Source organism: Quercus robur, chromosome 2 (assembly GCF_932294415.1).
Source record: "Quercus robur chromosome 2, dhQueRobu3.1, whole genome shotgun sequence".
In the NCBI taxonomy this organism is placed as follows: Eukaryota; Viridiplantae; Streptophyta; class Magnoliopsida; order Fagales; family Fagaceae; genus Quercus; species Quercus robur.
The window spans coordinates 56,121,796-56,148,147 of record NC_065535.1 but is presented as its reverse complement, the minus strand read 5'-3'; the positions used below and the strand labels follow the sequence as shown (position 1 = coordinate 56,148,147).

Below are 26,352 nucleotides of genomic sequence, written 5' to 3'. Positions count from 1 at the left end.
TAAAAGACAATACATCGGTTTTCATCCCATGTGATTTCTGCAGGGAAAAAAAGTACATAAAATAATTGTGCTAAATATTATTTCAAAGTAACTAGTATCACACCTTCTATAACACACACTAACTTCTTTGATTTTCGTTAAATTATTACACACTTTATTGCACACATTAGCTCGTTTGATTTTCGTTAAAATTATGAAATTATGTTTCAATGGAAATCAAAGAAGTGTATACTGAGTGTGTGCAACAGGGTGTAACCAGATTTAACCTTAATGAACTTCTTACACCATTTTGAAATTTCTTTTTGTTTTTTCTATGACAACATTTTTATTCCACCCATTAACCACACACACACACAGAACAAAAAGAAAATCCGTATGGGCTATAAAACAGTGAATGTGTCCAATAGTGACTGTCACATACTCTTTCCCAAAGCAGCCTTTAAGCCAGCCTTCCATAAACCAGGCACACCCATAATGATTCATATAATTTTATCAAACAGAGTTTAGTTCACTCACCTTATTATGTAAACCTCTCTGTAAAGGACAGCATAGGAGTTGGCTTGCAGCACAAGATGGCCACACAAATATCCAGGGCAAAGAAACAATTTAATACAAAGCCAACGACCAATCCAAAATCCAATATTGCAATTGATCATCAGCTTAGGGAGGCTCGTGGCCTACAGGCTGTAAGACTAACTACCGGTACACGCTTTTCCGGTCGTCTTCTATCCCTGAAAACTCTTGCATCCACCACATCTTCCCTTGTACCACAAGCAATTGCATGCCTTGGCCAAAACCCTTTCACTTTCTTCTTCTTTTTCTTCATTCCACCAGTGTCGACCTTATCTAATAGTTTCACGTTTTCTTGATGAACATTATCTCCAGCTAGGAACCTTGTATAAAAATTGTTCCCACTAGATCCTACAAGACAATCCAATTGTCTAGAAATGCTTTCAATTTCAAAGGCATCAAGAAGAGAATTACTGGTATGGATTGAACTATGTGCACTACTTGATCTTGATCCCTCCATGGCTTCTTCGGCTGTTCTCATGGCCTCTAGCCTGTATCGTGAAGGCCCGGGAGCTTGACAACCCTTTGTAATAACAAATTCGCGCATTTGCTTCCCCTCTGATCCTGATCCATGTTGGTACCACGCCCATGCAGCTGCCTTTACTACCGCCAATTCATTGGTGCTGCCTCTAGTCTTTTTCCTCTCCATGAATGGATTCATGTGAAAAAATGTAGATAGCATGAGAGACTTTGGGATACAGGAGGATTCGTAATGTGTGGGAAAATTATGTTCCACGCTATAAAGGTAGAAAGTAAGGTATAAAGTTGGTAATTCTTTTACCGTAGTAGTTGTGTATCATATGTCAAGAAAGGTATTTCATCTCATGGGTTGTTTTCTTTGGCTGCAATTTGGTCCCTTTCTTGTGTTGTCTGAATTGATTAACATCATTTAATTGAAATGGGCAATTTAGCCCACTTGAACCTTGATGTTAGTTGGAAGTTGGGGGGTCCTGTGAGGACTAGTTTGTTGTTCTAGCTGTAATATTCTCACTCATTTGCATCGAGGACAATTATACTGTCGGAAAACGTCCTTATCATGGGACTTAGGTGAGAAGGGCTTTTTAGCCCCACACTGCCCTACAAACTAAAACCACTTCTAAGTACGGCAGGCCATTGCATATGTATGCTTATAATCAGAGTCCCCATATCATAGTCGATGGTGTAGCTTACAAGTTGAAATGACATTGACCTTTGATGTTCTTGGCTTTTTTCATGTACCTAACAAGAAAACAGTATTATTTAATTTCTTTTTGGTTTCATAGATAAACAAAACAAAAAGGATTATTTCTTGAGGCTGACCTGTATTCAATTCACCACATTAAAGTAGGTGGTCCGGCCATAACGGTAATACGGACTTTGAGAGTCATTTCCAGCATGCAATTCTTTTAAAGCCTAGGCTATTCCATGACCCCGCAATCATGTTTTGTTAAATTCTGTAAGACTATTTGGAGGATAAGGTTAAGGTGATTTGCATTTGTACATGTTTTCTTTTAATTCTGAGGATTCGTGGCACATTTGTATTCAATAATTTTGAGGATTATAGCCACCATTTAGCCAATAACCATGAAACACATACATGGAACCACCTTGCTCAGTTAACGGATTCTTTTAGAATTTTTTTTTTTTTTTTTTTTTTTTGATAGGTAAAAAGACTTTTATTGAAAAATTGAATATCATGTTCACGATGGTGAACACACTGTACAAGAAACATACAATATAATCAAGAACTAAAGGAAATAGAGACTAAAAAATCAAATAAAGAAATACAATTCGTATACCCCCAAATACAAGCCCAAAGAAACAGAGTACCAAAGAGGCAAGATTTTAGATGATCTAATATTCTCTCCCTGTCTTCAAAAGTGCGGGTATTGCGTTCCTGCCAAACTAACCACATTAAACACGCCGGGACCATATTCCAAATGGTTGAACGATGCTTTCCAAACCAATTTTTCCACATAAAGAAAAAAGAGTTGACTGAACTTAGCATTACCCATTGGATCCCAAACACTGCAAAAGCCTCGCACCATAAGGCGTGAGAAAACTTACAATGAAGAAGAAGGTGATCTACTGATTCTCCATCACAACAGCATAAACAGCACCTATGAGCCAAAAACCAACCTCTCTTGACAAGATTGTCAATGGTGAGTATCCCATTATTAGCTGCCGTCCATAAGAAAAAAGACACCTGTTTAGGCACCTTTGCACACCAAATGCCCCCCAAGGAACTTCATCAGTGTTTGGACAAATAACAGCTTATAAAAAGAGTGTACATCAAATACCACAAACATAGTCAATCTCCAAACTAGGTGATCACCCCCCTCACCCTTCGGAGACAAAAACTAATAAGTACTTTTGTTTTGTAAGTACAAAAAGTTTGATAAGATACAACCTTATTAATTTTATCTTCTATCTATAGAACAGAAACAGAATTGAATGTGCAATTCCAATCATACAGAATAAGGTCGTCTATCGTTGGCTCTGCAGGTCTGCACCATGATTACTATAGTTACATGCAACAAGGATGTGGTTACAATACTTATCAAAAAATTTTGAAAAATGAAAAAAAAAAAAAAATATATATATATATATATATATATATATATATTTATAACTTGGCATATAAAATAACAATTTCTTGCTGGCCTTATTGCAAGAATCCCGTGTACTTCACACCAAAATCCCACTTTGCTGATAGGAGGGCATGGGCTACTCTGATTTATTGACAAAGGAATATCTAAAATTCTTTCTTTTTTTCCTTTTCTTTTTCCTTTTAAAAGTTATGAAGACAAAAGAGAGTTAATAGAATTATGCAAGGAAACATTTGTGAATGGCAGGTGGCATAAGTGCTGTAACTGCTGCTGCTACTGCAACAAAATCCAGCACCCAGCTTAGTTTTTCTGTTTCCTATAAGGAGAAATTTCAACTTCCAGATGCTTGATTTCATCTTCCAGCTCTTGTAAAGTTTCCCCTTTTAATCTTTGTGTCCCTACAGTACTGCTATAGCTTATCAAGCGTTTCAAACAGGAAAGATACTGGCCCTTCACTTCAGGAAAGTCAGAAATCGACCTCTCAGCTCCAAACTGCACAAAAACATGTGCAAACCTTAGCTTTTTACTATATTCATCCATAAATCAAGCCAGTACTTTGATGATGTAAACAGACTATCACAGATTTCTATCAAAATGTGAACACTTAAGGTGACTAAATTGGAGCAAAAATATCTGCAAATTACTGACTTCATCATAAATTACTGGAGTAGTTCATACAAGAAATGCATGACATTAATACTCATCATTAGTTGATAGAATGATATAAATGCAAGAAGTCACTTATGTTCCAGAAAAGAGAAAAAAAAAAAAAAAAAAAACCAATTAAACAGTCTGAATAATGAAAAAAATGTGTGCAAGTATTCTCCCTTCAAGGCATTCTCATTTCATTTACCACCAAATACTACAACTCTCCCATCTGGCAAAGGATGAACAAAACATTATGCAACCTCACCAGGAAAAAACATTAATTTATAGCAACATACATGCTCAGAAGAATAAAGAAATGACTGAAACAACCAAGCAAGACATGAATAATCATCTTTCACAAGCATATGTGCTCAAATTAAATTAGGAAGTACCACCCAAAGTAGTGCAAAATGTCATAAAGTCCGGTTGTACCTCTCTGTAAGCAGAAATGCATTGGAAAAGTGCTCTCTCAACTTCAACAGGTGAGTGCTCCTATTTCATAATAAAAACATAATATTGGTTTAGCCAATTGGGATAAATTACATAAAAAGTACATTAATAGTAAGATGATGGTAGAAAATCATTTGAAAGGAGCAGAAAATTGGTCTCACTCAAAAGCATTACCAAATTAATTATTTTACACTTGAATCACCTCCTGTTTCCAAACTTTAATGATCACAAAACCAGAAATCAAATAAAATAATTGATTATAACAGACTGATAAGCATTCATTTTTGGCTGAATTGCAAATTTGCAATAAACATGAATCCAAAAGGGGAAAAAATCTTAATGAACAATGTTTTAACATCGGACTGCTTAAAGAACCGGAAAGTCAAAAGGTTCAAGGTTTTGAGGTCGGGCTGGGGTTTGACCAAAGTTTGTACTGTGATGATGTCATAATTAATTTAATATTACTTAAAATACAAATAAATAAAATAAATTTGTAAAAGTAGTAACTTTGTATCAAAAATATCTATAGAAATTTAAATAATTTTCATACATATTTTCATAACTTACATAAGAAACGCAAAAGATAATAAAGCATAAAAAAAAAAAAATGTCAAGACCGTAATGAATCCATTAGATAGGGCTAATTACAATTAAATGACACAATGAAAAACTATAAATATATTCGCTATAGTAATAATTAATATGAAATTTTATTTATTGCCACAGTATGTACCATATTGATTAGCAATTTTTGAACTTCTTTATCCCTCAACAACTCTAATCCGTTTCAATTGAAAAAATATAATATTTTTTCAGTTCACTATATAACGAAAGAGATGTAGCCAAGTGGTTTGGCTCTAAAGTCTTAAGCTAATATTTGGGACATGTACAAGGGCTTGAAACTTCACAGCCGAAATCAACTAATTTTTCTGAAGAGATAAGCTGCAATTAACTAACCTTCTTTGGGCCAGTTTGAGGTTAACCTGATCGAAAAAGGCAGTCTGGTTTGGGTTTTCCAAAAAGTGATAATGACATGTATGGAAAAGTTTTGAGAATAATATATTAAGCAAAAAAAAAAAAAAGAAAAGGTCATCAACATATTTGGAGTTTGAGTTGAAGGAAGATTTGGTCCTATTTGCTTTCTGAATTTGAACTTAAGGGATATATGTCTGACATTATAGGAATAGTAAAAGAACATTTGGTCACTCCTTGGGTCCACCCAATTTATCTGCTGTAAGAAGCTTATTTTCTTGCTGGAAGCAACAAAGATTTGAAGCATGGATAAGTAAAAGAGTAATGAAAGGTGAAAACACAGTTCTGGAGGATCCAGCCTGCCTGTCACAATAAGGATTCAGCTGTACTATCTAAAACAAAACACAATGCAAAATGAAGGTGAAAGAAGGTTATCCGCAGACAATTTATAGTAGAGGAAAGAGCTTATCCAGTGGGCCAATCAAAATTTGAGGATGATATTCTGCAATTGTATAATATGATGTGCTCTTACCTAAAGCAATAATGCCTGCTTCAAGGTTAATTGAAGAGATTTTAGGGTTCAAGGTGAACCTTGCCAAATCATAAAATATAAAGGTTATTGGTGTTCTAAAAGCATGAGTGAGACTGTGAGAGTATCAAACTTCATATGCTATAGAAAGTAAAAAATTCAGATATATGCTGATATTAACCAAATCTTTGATGCACTACTATGGGAAAGTCCAAGATCAGAAGATGTCAACTATGGAAGAGTAACTGGATATGGCGTCTGTGGGGAATTACAAGAGGCAAAGTCCCATCAACAGAACAGATATATTTTCAAGAAAATTTTATCTCCTACCATCCTATCATAACTCAAACTAGTGAAACAATAATCTTCAAAATTCACTTGGAAGGCTCCAGTTCCAACAATTACAGTGTTCTTGGTGTTCAGCTTCCAAAAATCTAATTCCAGGGCATTCGATAAGGTACTGGGGTAACTCAGGGCCTGGATGGCAATAAGGCTCTGGGGCAGATAGCTTCACATTGGCATTTTTCAAACATTGCTGGGGAGGAGTAAGATGTTACGCTTTTTTTTTTTTTTCAGTTTTATATTAATTGTTAGTTTGAGAAGTCCATAAATGCCAATTTCAACCCCCCCCCCCCCCCCCTCCCAAAAAAAAGGTGGAACTGTAAATTACAGCAACAGTATCAATTTTTTCATATGGCAAATCCCTACAACTTGGACACCTTGTGGCTGCAGCTACTGGACAATTTTCAGGCTTCTCTATAGGTTCTACACCTAATACTTCGATGACGGTGTCTCATCTTTTATTTGCAGATGATACTCTTATTTTTTGTGATGTTGAACCTAATCAGTTAATTACTTTGAGCGAGATTCTGACTAGATTTGAGAAGGTTTCAGGTTTAAGGATTAATTTGGAGTAATTAGAGTTGGTACCAGTTGGAGAGGTACATAATCTGGATGTGTTAGTGGGGCTGTTGGGTTGTAGGCATTCTTCCCTTCCTTTGAAATATCTAGGACTTCCTTTGGGCGCTAAATTCAAGGAGGAGTCAATTTGGAATCCTACATTAGAGAAGATGGAATGAAGACTAGCAGGTTGGAAGAGGCTTTATTTGTCTAAGGGGGGTAATGTTACTCTTATTAAAAGTACTCTCTCCTCTTTACGTACTTATTTCCTTTCCGTTCTTCCTATACCTGGGAAGGTTGCCAATCGCATGGAGAAATTACAGAGAGATTTCCATTAGAGTGTTATTAGTGGTGATTCTAAGTTACACTTGGTGAAATGGTCTAAGGTTTGTAAGCCAATGCAGGTTGGGGGGCTAGGTATTAGACGATTAAGGAGTTTTAACTCTGCCTTGTTGGGCAAGTGGTTGTGGAGGTATGGTTTAGAGACAAATGCATTATCGAGGAGGGTTATTGAGGCGAAATATAGGAATGTCTGGGGTGGTTGGTGCACGAAAAAGGTGACCAATTCATATGGTGTTAGCCTTTGGAGGTTTATTAGAAGTGGCTGGTTGAACTTCTCTAAACTGCTACAATATGATGTGGGTGATGGTACTAAAGTGAAGTTTTGGAAGCATGTGTGGTGTGGGGATTGTACCCTCAAAGAGGCTTTTCCAGAACTTTACTGTCTGAGTAGGACAAGGGACTCTTCAGTGGCGGAAGTTATGTGTTGGTTTGGTGGGAGGATTCATTGGAATTTTCAGTTTCGTCGTTCACCACAGGATTGGGAGGAAGACTCTTTTGATCGGTTATGGTCATTGTTTACTCTTTGAAGGTGCGGGGGTTTGGCCTTGACAAGGTTTATTGGAAGCCAACAAGGAGTAGAGGTTTTGAGATTAAAGGTTTTTATCTCTCTTTTTACCCTTCTACTCTTTCTTTCCCTAGGAGGTTGGTGTGTAAATCGAAGGTGCCTCCAAGGGTGGCTTTCTTTTCATGGTCAGCTTCTATAGGTAAGATTCTTACAACTGATAACCTTCACAAAAGGCGTATTATTCTTCTTGATTGGTGTTACATGTGTAAGAGGTGTGGGGAGTCAGTGAATCATCTTCTGCTTCATTGCCCCATAGCATTTGAGTTGTGGTCTTTGGTGTTTTGTTTGTTTGGACTTCATTGGGTTATGCCTCATAAATTAATTGAGTTGTTTGAGTCTTAGCAAGGTAAATTCAGGAGGCAACGTAATATAGATTTTTGGAGACTTGCATTGCTTGATGTGGTGTATTTGGAGTGAAAGAAATGCTAGATGTTTTGAGAGATGTGAGCGGTCCTTGCTAGAGATTAGGTCTTTTTTCTTACATACTCTCCTTGTATGGAGTGTGGCTCTATCGCATTTTTCTTGTTTTTCCCTTCCTGTTTTACTTGATCATTGTAATTTGGTTTCTTGATTTGTGCCCCCACAGTACATCCCCAATGTACTTGGGTTGGCTATTTTTGTTTAATAAAATTTTTCGTTACCTATCAAAAAAAAAAAAATCCTTTGTTTCAAGGAAATTTCAGGCCTAAGAGTAAATCAAAGAAAACGTGAGCTAGATCCAGTTGGTACTGAAACTGATGTGTCACATCTATAGCCTCTTTGTTCGGTTGCAAGGTTGGATGCCTTCCTATGACCTATCTAGGATTACTTTTGGGTTATCCTTTTAAGCCACGGCTATTTGGAATAAAGAAGGTAAAAAGCAGGCTTGCTGGTTGGAAGAAGATATACCTATTGAAGAGAGGACAACTTACTTTAATAAGTTTAATCACAAGTATGTCATTATACTTAACCCACATAATTTAACTCTTTCACAATGCCAATTCAGGTTGCACATACTGGAAAAATTACAAAGAGATTTTTTTGTGGGAAAGAGCAGGGTATGCTCCTATGTTTTCATTAATTGGGGGTGGTGTGTTCCCTGTTAAGTGAAGGTGGTTTGGGTAATCACAAGTCAAGAAATTTTAATCCAGCACTTCTTGGAAAGTGAATATGAAGATTTGGGGTAGAGAAGGATCACTTGTGATGACATGTTATTTTACAAAATATGGGGAAGCATCAATAACAATTTGTACTGGATCCTCCTCTTTTATGAAGATCTGGTCAATGAAGGTGGCGCAAGGTTCTCATGAGGTAAGCCTTTGGAAGAGTAATGTAGAGGTGGGTGGGATTCCTCCTCTAGGCATGTTACTTTTGTGTGTATGTGTGTAGGAGGATGGCACGAGTCCGTTTTTGGTATGAAATATGGTGTGGAGACTCTTGTCTTAAAGACCATTTCCCTGATTTGTTAGATTTGGAATCAAACAAAAATGCCTTAGCAGCACCATGTTTAGGTGGAATGGGCGACAGTAGAGTGAGGCACTGGAATTCTCAGTTCATGAGATAAGTTCAGGATTGGAAAATGGAGTTAGTGGAGAATTTCTTTGATTTATAATTTCCCAACTACTCAAGGTGATGATCGAATTTACTGGATTTTGGCTAAGTGTGGAATATTTCAAGTTAAATTGTATTATGATGTCTTCAGGCGTTCAAGGGATGTTCCTTTCACTTGGCAAAGCATTTGAGGAGCTAGAGTGATTTGTAAGTCACTTTCTTCACATGGACAGCAACCCCAGATAAAATTTTGACCATTTACAATTTGCAAAAGCAACATATTATGAATTTGGACTGGTAATGTATGCGTAAGAATAGTGAAGAGATGGTGGATCATCTATGGTTTCATTGTTCTCTGGCTAGAGAGTTGTGGCCATTGCATTTGCTTTATTTGGAGTTTCATTGGTTATGCCAAATACAGTTGTTCAAATATTAACTAGTTGGCAAGGAAGGTTCCCAATGCATAGGGGTGTAAGAGCTTGGAAGGCTACTCCTTTATTCAGCTTGTGGACTATATCATGAGAAAGAATTAGCAGGACTTTTGACATTGTTGAGCTTGAACACCCATATTCACATTATCAAATAGTCCATGTTATGATCATTATATGATTGGATGAATGCCTTAGGCAACATCCTCACTGTGTCTTTTGTAGATTTCAGATATTTCTTAAATTTCAAATCATAATTGGTAAGGATTAGTTGGTTATACATCCTGTGCAATCTAACTTGTCCTTTGATCAATAAATTCTTTCTGTGCTTCTTAAGTAGATTCAGGATCTTGTGGCTCTCTTAGAGAGTTGTTGCTAGCAGAATTTTTTCAAGAAGTACAATTTTGGGAGGGAGCTTTTCTGGAAATGGTCCTCTTCTAAAGAAAGAAACAGCTCGCCAAGAGCCTTATAGCTCAACAACATAGCTTATTCTCCTTTACTAGGAAAACCAAGGTTCAAATCCCCCCTCCCTCATTGTAACTATTGAATTATCAAAGGATAAAAAGAAAAAGAAAAGAGAGAGAGGGAGAGAAAGAAACAGAACTCTTCACAGAAAAGCAGTTAAATCCGGGCTCCTAATTCCTAAAATTCACTAATTACTTATGATCAGCAGACAAAAGCTGTTAAAAATTTTTCCACTTGATTACTAACCTGAGACTCTTGTAACTCTTGCTTGGTAATCTCTAGATGGCCAAGAGCATCAAATGATTGCAACTGCAAACAGAACCATAAATTCATCAAGATAATGTCACGAGTTAGAACCAACATATATGAAGCATACAAGAACACTGGCTTGTTTTAAGTTTTATCCTTTTTTCTATTCTAGATTGTTTACTATTAGTGTGACATCATAAATCACTTTCACTAGCATCAGATCCAAAAGTAATTGTAAAACAGGTGTAACTACGGGGTTCAGGGGGGATGTGCCTCTTGAAACAAAGGTAGGCAAGTAATCCATAAGAAAGTTGCTATAGATGTGTGAATAGACTTGAAAGGGAATGAAGTGGCGAATCAGTATTGGGCATGAACGCTATCACAAGGATAAGCAAAGGCCATCTTGTTCAGCAGGTAAACTGGTGCCAACACCAGGTACAGACCCTGGTCATGTGTGTTTACAGGCATCAACACAAATGGACGGCCCACTCAGTGACTTTTATGGCTAGATGATGGAGGATTGATTGAGTTCAGAATATATGCTGATTACTTTTTATTTTTATTTTCTCCATTTTTAATGTGATTGATTATGAGCTTAATTATCTCCGTATCTGATGTAATTAATCCGTTTGGGAATAGCTTATTTATCTTTTTGCTTAAAGTTTTTTGCTAAAAATGTGCTGAAATATACTTGTATTTTGAAAAAAGTAAGAAAAAAATGAGATTTTAATAAGTTGTACATAAAAGCTAAAAGCAAAAAAACCTAGCTTATAAGCCAATGCAAAACGGACATTAAATCAATTGATTATGGATTACTTTCATTATGTTATGTAACTCTAGAAGTCCTACTTAAAAGTCTCCAAGGAAATATTGTTGGGCACATTGATTTTGATTAATGAAATGAATTGAAAATTTTCCCGGCTTGGTGGTGATTCCAGCCAGCTATATAGGTTGGGCGGATTCACCCTTGATACCAATAGTCCTTTGGAAGGATGCTTCCTAGAATTCTTGTCAGGCATCAAAGGCATTGGACCTAGTGTTCCCATGTTCAACCTTTGGAGAAAGATCTTGAACGGCTCTTACTAGGGTTTCTAGGGTTTGCTCCATAACAGAAAGTGACTAGGAGATAGACAACATGAAACTACTACCCAAATGCATGCAAAGGTTGTGCTAAATGCAGATGCAGGTGAGATCAATACAATAAACTTTTGACATAAAATAAAGGATAATTGGCTTGAAATTGATGTAGACAGTCAAACAAAATACCAAGGTATTTCATATTTAATTTTGCCACCTCCTGTTTCCAGCTTTGGAGTGGTTTTGAGAAGAATTGATATTCAACCAAATGAATCAAGGTTTCATAATTAATATATTAAAAAAAAAAAATCTGCAGTACAAGAAGAAATCTCCATGGTTCTGCCTCTAGTTGCTACCATTTAACAAAATACCCTAGTACCGAATTCAGAACAGAAAGCTTTCTGAACCATAACAGAATAGAACCTCCCAGTTGTTGTTACTATTATTATCAATAATAACAGAAACTTCAGGGTATGAAGAGGAATCAAAATCAAGTTTCCTAAAATTAGTTGTGGATGCTGATGTTAAGTACACCATATCCCTTTCTGTTATATATTTACTCTGGTGCAGTATTTGAACGTATCTTTAGAGCTTCATGTAAAATGCACCTCTGCACCAAGCATTGGTTCTGGGTTTTAATTTGAATGAGGAAGAAGCCAGAGGATGGATAACATACATACATACATACATACATACATGCTCTGTGATCGTGAATGTTGGGCAGTTAAAAGCAACATATTCATCAAATTGGTGTAGCTAAAAGATGAAGAAGTGGAAATACATGAAAAGATACAATTCAAAATGAGGAAATTCGCCTAAAAATAGGGGTGGCCCCTATTGATGAAAAGATGGAAAGATGGAGGGACAGTCACTTAACATGGTTTGAACATATTTAGAAGGGAGCGATTAATGCACCAGTTAGAAAGGTGAGTTGATTCAAGTTGGGGGAACAAAAAAAAGTAGAGATAAAAAATAAAAAATAACATTAGTTGTAGTAAAAAATGATGAGAGATTACAAATTGTCCTGAAAGCTTAAGCTGTTAAGAAGTTGTGAATTTTATCCTTTAACCATAATTCTAACACTCTCCTTTATGTGTGGACCTAAATTCCCCCTTAATAAATGGGCTCCAAAATGTGGGATTTTTAACATTTTAAATGGGAGGCAGAGTAGAAATAAGGATCGAACTTGAGACCTCCTGCTCTGATACCATGAAAATTACTGACTCAACCATAATTCTAACAAAGGACACATCAATTAAGAAAGTAACAATGTACAACTTATGGGATAGAATGGCAGAAAAGAATACATGTGGCAATCCCAACTAGTCTATTGAGGATCCATCATCAACCTTAAAATATTTGGGATTAAGGGTCCGTTGTTGTTGTTGTTGTTGTTGTTGCAACTTTGATGGCAGTAAGAATGAAAAATGTTAAAATCATTAAAAACAAGAGTTTCAGTTGATATGAGTAAAAGACTATTATCAAATACAGCTCCTGACCACTAATCAAGAAGATAAAAAGAAGAATCATGTCAAAACTAGAATTTCCATGAGAAGCAGATATCTCAATATAGAAAAGGAAACTGACCACTGACCAGTATGAGTAATGCCACACGGCCATCCCTCCTTGTTTCTCCAGGTGCACCATAACCTTTCGTGATGACTTTTTGTTTAATCAATTTATCCAAAACTCGTTGTGAAATCCTATCATGGAAAAAGAACTGTATGACTGGTCTGTAAGAATCTACAAAACAGAAAAAGGGACTCTAGGAAAAATAAAATTAGAGCAAATTTACCAGATTTGCGCATTTTGTTTGTCAAGGAAATTTTGAAAAATTAAAATCAATAATAATAAAAAACATGCAAACCAATAACAGCTGTGTTTTGATTCTCCTGTATATAAAATAAAAGAAGAAAAGAAAAGAGTGAAACATGCTGGACAATTCATGGAGGCTTGTCATGTGTGTGTGTAATATAGAGAAAATTACAATACAATAAAAATGTTAGAAGCCAAATCTGGACAATATAGAGAAAATTACAATAAGAAAATCTGGACAATCTGGGTGCAACTTCCAATCGGCAGTCCAAAGCCACATATCAGCACTTCCATTTGCATCAGAAGTGCCAATCATCACCAGCTCATTCAACGGGGCACATTTTTTCTAGGGAAGCTTCCTCCAGCTGGCATGGACATGTCGGCACCTTGACTGATCAAGTTAGCGCTCAGATTGCAGCTTATCAAGAGTTAGATGTGATAGAGCACTTTTGTAATAGTTATAGAGTTGGATAATACTAGCACATGCATAAATGAGTTGGATAACATTATTTTGTCAGGGTCAGTTTATGGCCTCATTTAACCAAGAAAGCACAGACACGGCAATTTGCCTGCCGTGCCCATGTCGTACAGGTACGGGACACAGCGTACACGTACAACACAGCTGCATGTCTGTCCTTCCCTTTTTTTTTTAATAGTTGGACACAGCCAGGACACGGCTAGGACACAGACGGGACACAGCAAGGAGAGGGGGAAAAAAGGTTAAAAATCCTAATCTGATCTTTTGTTCTTCTTCTTGTCATGCTGATCTTCTTCTTCTTCTGGGTTTTTTTTTTTTTTTTTCTTTAATTAAGAAATAAATAATAAATGGTGAAATTAGATGGTGGGTTTTGCATTTTGGCCTATTTATTTTTACTTTCTTTGTTTTGTGTGCCTTTCACGTGATAATATTTAATAGGGGAGCAGAAAGTTTCAGCTTTATTTGAACCATCTCCACTCCTATTTTCAAGCAATTATCATCTGCAACTTATTCCTTTTATTGAACACACACACACACATATAATTAATTAATATACATATCCATGTCGTACCCATGTCCTACTTTTTCAAAAATTACCGTGTTGCCATACCGTATCTGTACCCGTATCCGTGCAGGTGTTTCCCAACATTTAACACATGTTAAAATGTAATTAGACATCTTTAAATGGCAATTGGGTTTGGCAATGTATATAAGCTCTCATGTAAGCCTTAATTGATGCATTTTTCACCCTCTCTCTCTCTCTTAATCTCTCTCTCCCTAAAGTTTTGGCTCCCTAAATCCCACATACATAATCAACTTCATCACCCACTAATTCCCTCACACCTGAAAACCCTAATCTTGATTTCATACCAACCCTAACCCTTAAACACCCAAACACTTAATCCCATCACTCAACCTAAACACACACTTGATCCTTTCACAAATTCTGTAGTATTTTCACAAAAACTCCCTGGTATCTTCAAGTGAAATCTAAATAGCTTCCGATATAAAAAATGATGTCTCTAAATCGGCTTCATTATTGGAATTTTAAAGCTACTACAATTCCTTTCCTTATGAGAAAGTAAAGTTTCAGTTTGGAGCACAGGTCCCTCAACTCATCCTCAAGCAATAATTTTTTTTTTTTTTTTTTTTTTTTTTTTTTTTTTTGATAAGTAAGAAAGATGTATATTCAAAAAACTGCTTTATGCAAAGAAACACAAAGCATATCAGAGATTATAATGAAGAAAAAAGAAAACTAATTACAAAGAAAGAGAGAGCTAAGGAACAAGGGAAGAGAGTCACTAGATGTGAGCCCCCAAGCCCTAGCCCAATCATAAAGGAAACCAGTAAAAAAAGAAAGCAGCTGATCATCAAATCAATCTAAGTCGTCAAAAGTGCGCTGATTGCGTTCCCTCCAAATGCACCACATCAAACACAACGGAACTAAATTCCAAATGCTAGAAGAATGCTTCCCCAACCAATTCCACCAACCAAACAAGAAATCTGCTACAGATCTTGAGAACACCCACAAAATCCCAAAAGTTCTAAGGACAAAGCTCCATAACCAATAAGCCTTTCCACAATATAGCAACAAATAATCTACTGTCTTCCCACAACAACGACACATAATGCCAGTCAACGAAATCGAAACCCCTACTCCTAGGTTATCACCTGTGAGAATCCTATCCCAGGCAACTGTCCAAACAAAGAAAGAGACACAACAAGGTGCCTTAACCTTCCAAATACCTTTCCAGGGAAAAACCACGGAGGAAGAACCATGCAACTTATGATAAGAAGAACGGATATTAAAATCCCCATTCTTAGTCAACTTCCATCTCATGCAATCACTATCATCTGCTAAAGGTAACTTAGATGCCAAGAACCAAAAGAAATCATCCACCACGTCCACCTCCCAATCATTAGGACCCCGAATGAAACGAACATCCCAATCTCTCCTACCACCCGTTCCTTGCCATAACAAAGAAGATTCTACAGAGGCTGCTTTGTTAGTAGCAAAATTATACAAGACTGGGAAAGCCAAATGGAGAGGAAGCTCACCACACCACCGATCTGTCCAAAATTTCACTGTATTCCCCAACCCAACCTTAAATTGGATATTTTTGCTAAAAGCTTCCCAACCCTTCCAAATACTCCTCCACAAATCACACCCGTGGACACCCCTTCCCAGCTTGAAGGTCCACCCCCCCATTCTTCCCCAAATTTCAAAGCTACTACCCTTCTCCAAATCCAAGTCTCCTCAACCCCGAACTGTCAAAGCCATTTTCCTAGTAAGGCTTTATTGCAGGTGGTCAGTTTCCGAATTCCTAAACCGCCATTAGCAATGGGCATACACACCTTATCCCATCCCAACAGATGTGTATTGTAGTCACCCCACAAGAAATCCCTTTGCAACTTCTCAATTTTGTTAGCCACGTGAGTAGGAATGGTGAAAAGAGATTAAAAAAAATAAGTAGCGAGGCTAGATAGCGTACTCTTAAGCAAGTTCAGTCTACCACCTTTTGACAAATACAACTTCTTCCACCAAGATAACTTCTATTCAATACTTTCCAAAATAGGATTCCAAATTGAGGGAGACTTATGAGACGCCCCCAACGGCATACCAAGATAAGTCATTGGAAAAGATCCAACCCTATAACCAGTGTTGTTAAAAGCGCGCTTAAGCGCAAAGCGTAGAGTGCAAAGCCCTTGGGGCTTTTTCCCTCTAAAGCGAAGCGCCCTCACAAAAGCACGCTTTAAATGCGCTTTTTTGAGCTTTTTTATTAAGTGCAAAGTGCACTTTTTTGAGCTCTTTGTAATTTTTTTTTTTTTTTTAATCCTGATTTGATTTTTAGCCATTAGATCTAAATATGTTTGATATAAGCCATTGATTTAATATATAAAAACTAATAGTGTGATGTGCTACCATACACCTAAGCCTATCTCTTTAGATATTTTTGAACTTTTAACCACAACCACACAAACAAACGCTAAATTAGACACTCCCAAAGATAACATTATTTAACATTCTAGCCATTAAATATCATGGTTGCATATATTTTGTAAAGCACAAAAGAATTATATAAATATTATATAAATTATATAAAATGATTTATTGTAATTTATATGATTAATTGATCACTTGATTGTTGTATTGATCATTAATAATTTTTTTTTGAATTTATTAATTTTTTTTAAATGTGCGCTTCACATCGATCAGGCGCGCGCTTGCACTTTGCGCTTTGCGCCTAGGCTCCAGGAGGCCTTTGCGCTTAAGTGTGCTCAGCGCTTTTAACAACACTGCTTATAACCCAAAATCTCTGCCAAAGCATGCACATTATTCACTTCCCCTATAGGAACCATTTCACTCTTAAACACGTTGACCTTCAAGCCTGTCACAACCTGAGAACAAAGTAGTAACAACCGAACATGTAGGATCTGTTCCACATTTGCATCACAAAAAAGGATAGTATCATCTGCAAACAACAGATGTGAAACACATTCCCTCCACCCCTCCTACCAACAGCCTTAAAACCATGAAGTAAACCTACCCCTTCCATTCTCCCCACCATCCTACTAAACACTTCCATCATAACCAAAAATAACATGGGAGACAACGGATCTCCTTGACACAATCCCCTTGAAATACCAAAAAATCAACAGGAGACCCATTGACTAACACAGAAAACTGAACTGTGAAGATACAAGTACAAATCCATCTACACCATTTCTCCCCAAAACCCATTATCTACAACAAATTTAGAAGAGCCTCCCAACTCACATGGTCATATGCTTTTTCAATATCTAGTTTACAAATCACCCCCGAAATCTTACTCTTCACCGAACTATCAACACACTCATTGGCAATAAGGACTAAATCAAGGATCTGTCTACCGCCCACAAAACTATTTTGAGATTCAGATATCAGCTGATCTAACACCACTTTCAAACGATTTGCTAGAACCTTAGCCAAGATCTTATAAATGCTCCCCAACAAGCTAATAGGTCTGAAATTTCAAATATTAGAGGCATCATTCTTCTTCGGGATTAAGGAAATAAAGGTAGCATTAAGAGATTTTTCAAACTTACAATGCTGATAAAACTCTTCAAAGACTGCTAAGACGTCTTTTTCCACAACTCTCCAACAATGATAGAAAAAGGTCATAGAGAAGCCATCTAGACATGGAGCTTTATCCCCTTCCAATTCTTTGACAACCGATTGAATCTCCTCCATCTCAAACCTCTTTTTCAGCCAGCCCCTCTCCATCCCCCCAATTTGATCAAACTCCAATCCTTCCACAAAAGGCTGCCACTCCTCTATCTCTAGATACAAAGTTTTATAAAATTGAATAGCCACTTCTGATCCCTCCTCATAGATCACCCCATCCACTTCCAAGAAACTCAAATGACTCTACCTTCTACGGGAATTAGCCACCTTATGGAAAAATTTAGTATTACTATCACCCACCTTGATACATAACATTCTCGATTTTTGTCTCCAAGAGATCTCCTCCAATGAAAGAAGATGCTCTACTTGAGATCTCACTGAATTTCTCTCATGAATCTTTGCCACAAAGAGTCCAAGATCCCCTTCCTTAGCATCTAATAAATTTAAAGCCCCTAGTAATTCTTTCTTCTGACGACCGACATTGCCAAACTCACTACAATTCCACTAAATAATGTCTTCCTTCAAAGCCTTCAGTTTTTTAGCAAATACATAACTAGGTGTACCAGAGAAAGAATGGTGATTCCACCAAGAAAAAACTCTATCAACAAACCCATCTGTCTTCAACCATATGCTCTCAAATCTAAAAGGATTCTTCCCCCTCTCCATACCCCCAGCCTCCAAAAGAAGTGGGAAGTGGTCCAAAATAGGACTATGTTGAAATCCCCAATGCAACACCAAGGAACATTCCAATATTGCTGAATACCAACCAATTCATCCCACATATGTTCCCTAACACTATTAGCATTTGGGCCATAAACCCCTGAACATGCTCAAATAAAACCATCTTTCACACCTTGCCACTGAACCAACACAGAGAAAGAACCTACCAAAACCTCCAACTTTTCTAAAACCCTTCTATCCCACATAATCAAAACTCCACCAGCTGTCTAATCAGCATCTAAAGCCACCCAATCCACAAAAGGACAACTCCACAGGCTGCAAATCATCTGTCTATCCATGCTAACAAGCTTTGTTTCCTGAAGACATACAACATCACACTTCCACTCATGTAACAAGTTTTGCACTACCAAACGTTTCTGAGAATCATTCAATCCTCTAACATTCCAAAAGACCATTTTCAGCTTCATAAGGACAAGTACTTCCCAACTGCACTCTCTGCTGCACAACTAGCACTCTACCTCCCATCATAATTAACCGAGGAGATTAAATTCTTCAATTCTCTCTTCCCTTTACATGTAGAAGTAGCAACAGTTCGGTTAACAGTTGCTTTTCTCCGCAACATATTGGCATCCGTCATCTCCTTTTCTAGCCTTTGAAGATGAGCAATACACAGCTTCTCATGGCGACTAATAGGGAGCCCAACCAACTTACCAAAACCTGGAATTCTGTACTTCACCCATTAGAAATATCCAACGGACTTTCGAGACCCATCACCTTAGTACCACAGTGCACTTCACCTAGCAAAGCCAACCTAGAAGGAGCAATAGTAATTAGTGGACTACAATATGAAAACCTCTCCTTAGCACCCAGACCCATTTCTAACAAAACCATTTCCCCCACCATTGATAGACACAGCTCCAGTAGTACACAATTTGCCATCGATGGTAATCCTGCTAAGTTGGGCTGATTGGTCTCGGTAACTACACTTGGCATGACACACTTGTCCTCCATCCCTTGAAACAAGCACACACGACTCTCATTTCTAGCTTCAACCCTTCCCTTGTCACCAAAGTCCACAAACCCAGCATTCGACAAACTCTGAAGAAGATCGGCCAAGAAAAGACCCTTAGATGTATGCAAACTCACCTTGTCAGTCGTGCCCAGAGCCATCTCGAGTCCATCGAAGTTGATATCATTGGAAAATCCACAACTGACCTCCATCAGAGTCTTTGCCTATCGGCCCAATGTTGTTCCCTGAGATTGGATTGGGTGGAAAGTGAGTTATATAACTCAGTTTCCATCACCCATAATCCAAAAAAACGTGGGGCCCAAAAAAAAAAAAAAAGTTTGTTTGGGAAAATTTTTGAGTGTTGTTTCCATCACTCAAAACTCAAAAAATTGAGTTTGAGTGATGAAAAATGAAAACAAATTTTTTGTGTTTTCAAATTATGGAATATGAGTTATAGTGGCAAAGTTGTAAAAAAAAATTGTGGGACCCATTTTTCTGACTTGTCACTATCAAGTCATTAATGCCACTTTGCTTTTTTTTCTTCTTTCTTCTTCCTTTCTTTCTTCTTTAGACAACTCCACCCAACGGCCCTTTTTTTTCTTCTTCAGACCCACTCCACCACCAAGTCACCAACGGTTTTTTTTTTTTTTTCTCTTCTTTTTCCTAGTTTTTTCTTTCTCTCTTCTTCTTCTTTCCTTTTCTTTTTCTTTCTTTCTTTCTTTCTTTTTCTTCAGACCCACTCCACCATGTTCACCGATCAAACCCACAACCATGGCTCTGAATCTTTGGTTCCCTTTGAAACCCGATTCGTCTCAACAATCGGGCTGATTCTTGACAACCACATATACAAACCCTCTCATCAATCATCTCTGTTTTGATTTGGGTGTCTATGGGTTTATGTTTGTATGTTTAAGAGGGTTTGCATATGTGGTTTTTGGGCTGTGGGTAAGAGAGAGAAAAAAAAAAAAAAAATCTGAAACTTGGAGTGGTGTTGGAAGTGGGAGGGAAATCAGTCTCTTGCTGGGTTTTGTGAAATGGTCTTGTGGTGTGCATAGGCATAAAATCTGTTTCTTGCTGGGTTTTGTGATGGTCAAGGCAGAGCAATAAAATGAAAGTAGAAGAGAGAGAATGTCACACACGGGTACACATGTGACCGTTCTATGTAGTGACAGTGGGTGGGCTCCATCATTTTGCCAAAAATTGGAGTTAAAGAGTGAGAGATATAACTTAGATTTGGAACCAAACACAAATTTTAGAGATTTGAGTTAGAGTGGAAATAAAGATATGAGTTATGGGATATGAGTTTGAGTTCTAAGTTTTGAGATATGGGTTATGACCAAACTAAACATGGCCTAAGTGATCGCATGAGACGATAGAGCACTCCTTTGCTGTCGAAGTATGGGCTAGTGGCTTCAAGCCGGTACTGGCTTTGTAGGAGTGCTCGCCCACTTCAAAGAAACTCAGGCCTGAGAAGCAAGAGTTGGGTGGGTAACTGAAGCCCACACAGTGTTGGGTCAACGTGGGATTTGGGTCATAGCCCTTGCCATCAGAGGGCTTTGGATCACAGCCCAAATTTGGCTTGCCATCAGAAATAATTTTCCCCTGTGTTATCCACTTAAAAATGTGTGGTCCATCTTTATTAAAATCCCAAGAGGCCCGCCTCTTTCCTTTCTCACCCACCTCCACAGTCAAACCTTTCCCTGTCTAGCATGAATTCCTAAAATCATTCCCCACACCATAGTCAGAATTATTTGAATTTGAATTAAATCTTAAAGGAAATCTCTTTTTATATCCTACCGGAATTGTCTCCCCTAAATTAATATCCACGTCAATACTCCAGGATTTCACAGATCCTCCACCTACGGCTACCAGACATTTTTTGGTCACCAGTTTACTGCTCATCACCACCTTTGCAGGTTCTGAGTTTAGCATCACCTTCCTCTCCTCCCCTGACTGTATCTTCCCCTTGTCTTTGATGAACAACTGCTCTGGATTCTTGCTGTCCAAAGCTTGTGCATGATGGCCTTGCACATGGCCTTGTACAGTTTCAGCAAAAGTTCTTGAGTTTTGAAACTCTGAATTACAACTATGCGGCTGGGCAACAAACTTTGTAAGGCCTGAACCACCCACAGCATATTGGTTAGGTTCCAACATCTTTCTTAACTCAAGCCCAAATGTCTTCCAACCATTCTTTGCACTGCCCTCAGGGATAATGACAGATCTCCTAGACCCGCCAACTTTGAGTTCAGTCAAAAATAAGAAATTGCCAAAAGAGTTGGAACTCCGTTGGAAAGTGTAGGCAATATCACCATCCCTGAAAGTAAAAAACTGCTTGGAACTAATCCCGACTACAAAGTATTCGATATTCTTCATCAACCAGTGTGCCGCACTCTTACCCATAAAAACTGATTTCATAAAATATTTGCCCCATTCAAAGATCCGTAGCAAAAAATAAATGTCCCCCTTCCTCTACCACCAATTGGAAAAATTTGGATTCAATAAAGAAACTACGAAAACCACCCATACCCGATTGGAGTAGAGGAAAAGAACAAGATATCTGACTAATCTAAGGTAGCCGGGCTTCCTTAGGTGGTGAAATTCAAATTCAAGCAATAATTATTCACATTAGAAGGTTGATAGTTTTGTTAGGTGGGTATGTTTGGCAAGCCTTTTAATCAAATTAACAAACTAAACCTTATAGTTTAAGGAGAGTAACCAAATTAAACCCTACAGTTTATGTTAAATTTCCGATTATCCCAAAAACTTAAGCTATTAGGAAATGATAAATTTAATAATTTAACCCCATAATTCTAACAATTCCCCTCACATGTGAGCTCAAACTACCTTTTAATAGGTAATACTCAACACGTGGGATTTTCAATGAAAGGTAGAGTGGAGGAGACAGGGATCCAACTCAGGACTTCCTACTCTGATATCATATTACCAATTGTCCCAAAAGCTTAAACTATTGGGAAATGGTAAATTGAATTATTTAACCACATAATTCTAATAGTATAAAATTAAAAAATTAAACCTAAGGTTTCAAAAGGTAACAAATTAAGCCCTATAGTTTTCAAATTAACAAATAAAAAAATAAGTTTCAAAAGGAAATAAATTAAATCTTAGCCCATTTAAGTGGAATGGTGTACGTATGTTAGGGATTTAATATGGAATAAGGGTTAATTTATTACTTTTCAAAACCTCAAGGTTTAACTTATTTCTCTTAACACTATAAAGTTTAATTTGTTACTTAAATTTATTATTATTTGTTTTTTTACAAGATGAAAATTCTACTCTAGCCTAATCTAAGTATATATATGTGTGAAGCTCCCTCTTAGAGACTTAAATCCCGGCCCTCACCCCCCCCCCCCACACTCCACAAACACTTATACTTGTGGAGTCATCGCGTCAAGGGTGTGCGGTGGTAATTTGTTACTTATTAAAACCTCATGGATTAACTTATTACTTTTGAAACTATAGGTTTAATTTGTTCCCCTAAATTATAGGGTTAAAATGTACTTTTCCCAAAAAATGTATAAATTTTATAATGTTTGAAAACTTATACTATCCTATAACCCTATCTAAAACTTAGGCGAAGAACACTCCTTAGAAGGTATGAAAGCACTAAGAATGTTGACTTTTTCCATCTTAAGTAAGCAAATCATCAAACTATAGAGCGGAATAGAAGAAAGTAAAGTTTTTCAAGATGCAATTTCATAGCTTCAAAGATGAGAAAGTTGGTATTACTTTTCTAATTAACTGTTAGCACCTGTATCTTCCTCAATATGGATATAAATCAAATAAAAATGACCCCAGTAAGAAAGGAAAACACTAAAGTACATAGCAGAGCCGCGGGGAGGGGGGGAGACAACAAACAATAGATTAAAAAAAATGAAAAAAATAACATAGTAATCAATTGAACAATTTTTTTAATAAATAAAAAATGTATGAAACAATGAAAAACATGAATGGTTATTTTACTCTTGACATTTTTTTTTAAACCCAGTTTTTTTCTTCTTTTTCTTTTTTTAATTTAATTCTAATATAGTTAAAATGTGGCAAAGTGAAACTAACCTTATGGAATTTTCTAAAAGATCCTTTGCCTTTTCAAGCTCAGAAATTGCACCAGAAATATCCAACTTCCTTAGTCTGTTGCAATTAAGCATTGCCACCCTAGCAATGTTAAGCATGTTGGCACCAATCTGCCAATGGGAAAGAAAAAGAAATCCTCAGGCAAGGTGTCTATCATCTTTTCCTCTTGCGCATTTTATTATCAAATATCAATAAAAATGAGAGGGTGGGGGGGGGGGGGGGGGGAGGGGGGGGGGGGGGGTGGAAGACTATTATTTTAGACATCACTTTTCCAATCAAGTCTGGTCACAGTTTAAATCCTTTTGATTGTGTTTCTGTTAGACTGGATATGTTCTAGGATTTGAGTCTGAAATCAACATAGAAAGAAAAGTACCAAAATGTTGAGTTTCATATAAATATTGAGGCATTCAGAGTCTAAAGAGAAAAGAGGCCAGAGTGAGTTAAATTATAAATGTCTTGAAACTCGATAGTTAACGCTTTCAGCATATCTTAGAGGAAAAAATATATATAAAAGGTTATCATAGAGAACCCAAAGCAGTCGCTATCAACAAGTTTCCATGGTGGTATTTCCAACATATGCACTAACAACCATCGGTGGGAGCAAAACCAAACATAGGGAAAACAAATTGCCAAGCAGAGATTAGCAGAAGCAATAAGAGGCATTGTAGGCAGTTTTCTCTTATCTATTTCATGAAATTGAAATTAAATAAATAAATTGATAAGTAATAATTTTAATAGGAAATAGAAAAGCATCAAGTACACATGGGGCATACTAGATGTACAACAAACTAAACTTTGCTCAAAGTAGAGTGATCAATAAACTCTAACAAGTTTCATGAAAAACTTCCATGAATTTGAAATTTCAAGTTTTTCATGAAATTTCAAATTTAAACATTTCTTGAGCTCTTTGAGCCAAGAAAATTGATATTCGATTGTTCCAACTTCAATCTTATTATTTTTTTCTTTACTTTAATCTTATTTGTTGCTGAAATTTCTTCTTTCTCAACCAGACTTAAGTTCTCATCTCACCACATTTTTGTTGGATAAATCAACATGTATTCACTTACACTAAATACAAAGTCAAACTTACTGTTTCAGTTACTGTCCAGAAAACTCCTTGAAATTCTTAACATATACAAATGAACACCTTTTGCTTTTACAAAATTAAAATATAAATAATCTCTATGTTATGGGGATTTTAATATCCATTCATTTTATCATAAGCTACATGGTTCTTCTTCCGTTGTTTTTCCATGGAAAGGTATTTGGAAGGTTAAGGCACCCTGATGTGTCTCTTTCTTTGTTTGGACAGTCACATGGGATAGGATTCTTACAGGCGATAACTTGCGGGTTAGGGGCTTTGATTTCGTTGACTAGTGCATTATGTGTTGTTGTTGTGATGAGACAGTGGATCATTTGTTATTACACTATAGAAAGGCTTATCGGCTATAGAGCTTTGTCTTTAGAACTTTTGGGATTTTATGGCTTCCCTCACATTCGGTGGCAAATTTCCTCTTTGGTTGGTGGAATTGGTTGGGGAAGCACTCATCTAACATTTGGAATTACTATATTTGGAAGGAATGCAATTGGCGGACTTTTGGAGATTTAGATAGATCCGATAACCAGTTGCTTGCTCTCTTTACCGGTTCCCTCTATGATTGGTCTAGGGCTTGAGGACTCACATCTGGTGATTCTCTCCCTTTGTTCCTTAGCTCTCTCTTTCTTTGTAATTAGCTTTTCTTTTAAGTTTTTGCTTTTATCTCTTTTTTTGTATTGTTTGATAGGCTTTGTGCTACTTTGCATAAAGCAGTTTTTTGAATATACATCTTCTTACTTATAAAAAAAAATAATAATCTCTAAAATCTAAGAGGTCAAGCTATATTACTAAGACATTTTCCCACAACCCTACACAGAACCTAATGCTGATGTAGGACAGAATATGGGGATAATTTTTATCGTTTGTTAACTTTTTATATTTCCTTGATTTTAGGTGTATTTTATACTTTCCTAGTCAAATTAGAGCCCTATATGGTAGGGTATCAATTAGGATCAGTTTAAGAATATTTCTACTTGAAAAATAAGTTTTCTGAAGCCTTTGAATAGGCCAGCAATATGTAAAATAAAAATTAAATTCAGAAGTTTAGAATTTCATTAATAAAATTTCAGAGGTTTTCTCTTTTTCTGGTAGATTCCAGGTTTTCCTTGTGGATTCAAGGAAACCATTATGGATTTAAGAGTTTCATTAAGCTAGAACAAGATCTAGACACTGCTTAGGACCAACAGGCCACACGACAGGAGAGCGATCAACTTTGCATGCTCCATCCTTCGTCCCTTTGCCTATCGGTGTCTGGATTCCTTCTGCTTTCATGCATGCTGATGCTTTCAGCCTTACTCAAATAGGGGGTGTCATTATATTCCAAACTAACCATCAGCACCAAGCAAAGAAGCCTTATCCCACAGGAAGACTGCAAAGAGCTCCCAAAGCAATCAGTGGAAGGGAGTTTTCTTAGCTCCCAATACGCCGAATGCAGAATCCTTAATAGGTGACAATGACCATTGCAGTAGCCATGTGGCTCAGAGCTGTCACAGCCCAGGAACAACAATGCAATTATCAGGGTCACACTTTACCATTGAGCTAATAGCCCGTTGTGCGAGCTTGCCATCAGGGCCCAATATGCCAAAAGCGAGAGAAAGCCCATCCCTCTCTATCTCAACCATCCACTACTCGTGTGGAGCCACAGCAGTCGTCAAAACTGACCTCTGTAGGCATGATACCATTGGAATTTGGATTGCCAAAGC

The 26,352-nt window shown here is 37.0% G+C and overlaps 2 protein-coding genes across 4 annotated transcripts in view; both read right to left on the bottom strand.

The window, feature by feature from the left end:
• Window positions 1-423: 423 nt before the first annotated feature.
• LOC126714097 (uncharacterized) lies at window positions 424-2,171 on the bottom strand. Its single transcript, XM_050414096.1, has one exon. It carries the CDS (start codon window positions 1,250-1,252, stop codon window positions 656-658), a length of 597 nt encoding a protein of 198 aa, XP_050270053.1. The 5' UTR covers window positions 1,253-2,171; the 3' UTR covers window positions 424-655.
• Window positions 2,172-2,287: 116 nt separating this feature from the next.
• LOC126714096 (uncharacterized) overlaps window positions 2,288-26,352 on the bottom strand; it is a 49,502-nt gene continuing 25,437 nt past the window's right edge. For 2 of the 3 annotated variants that reach the window (XM_050414093.1, XM_050414094.1), the window contains 5 exons: window positions 23,536-23,663; window positions 12,908-13,016; window positions 10,234-10,296; window positions 4,239-4,298; window positions 2,288-3,650 (listed from right to left, as the gene is read on the bottom strand). In XM_050414093.1, the coding sequence (XP_050270050.1) occupies window positions 3,459-3,650; window positions 4,239-4,298; window positions 10,234-10,296; window positions 12,908-13,016; window positions 23,536-23,663 (552 nt within the window). In that variant the 3' untranslated portion in view covers window positions 2,288-3,458. Of the gene's footprint in view, window positions 3,651-4,238; window positions 4,299-10,233; window positions 10,297-12,900; window positions 13,017-23,535; window positions 23,664-26,352 lie in introns of those variants that run through there. The other variant, XM_050414095.1, reaches the window with a different exon arrangement.

Excerpts from the sequence above, each read along its gene's own strand:
- LOC126714097 (XM_050414096.1), bottom strand. The coding sequence starts at position 1,252 with ATGCTATCTACATTTTTTCACATGAATCCATTCATGGAGAGGAAAAAG.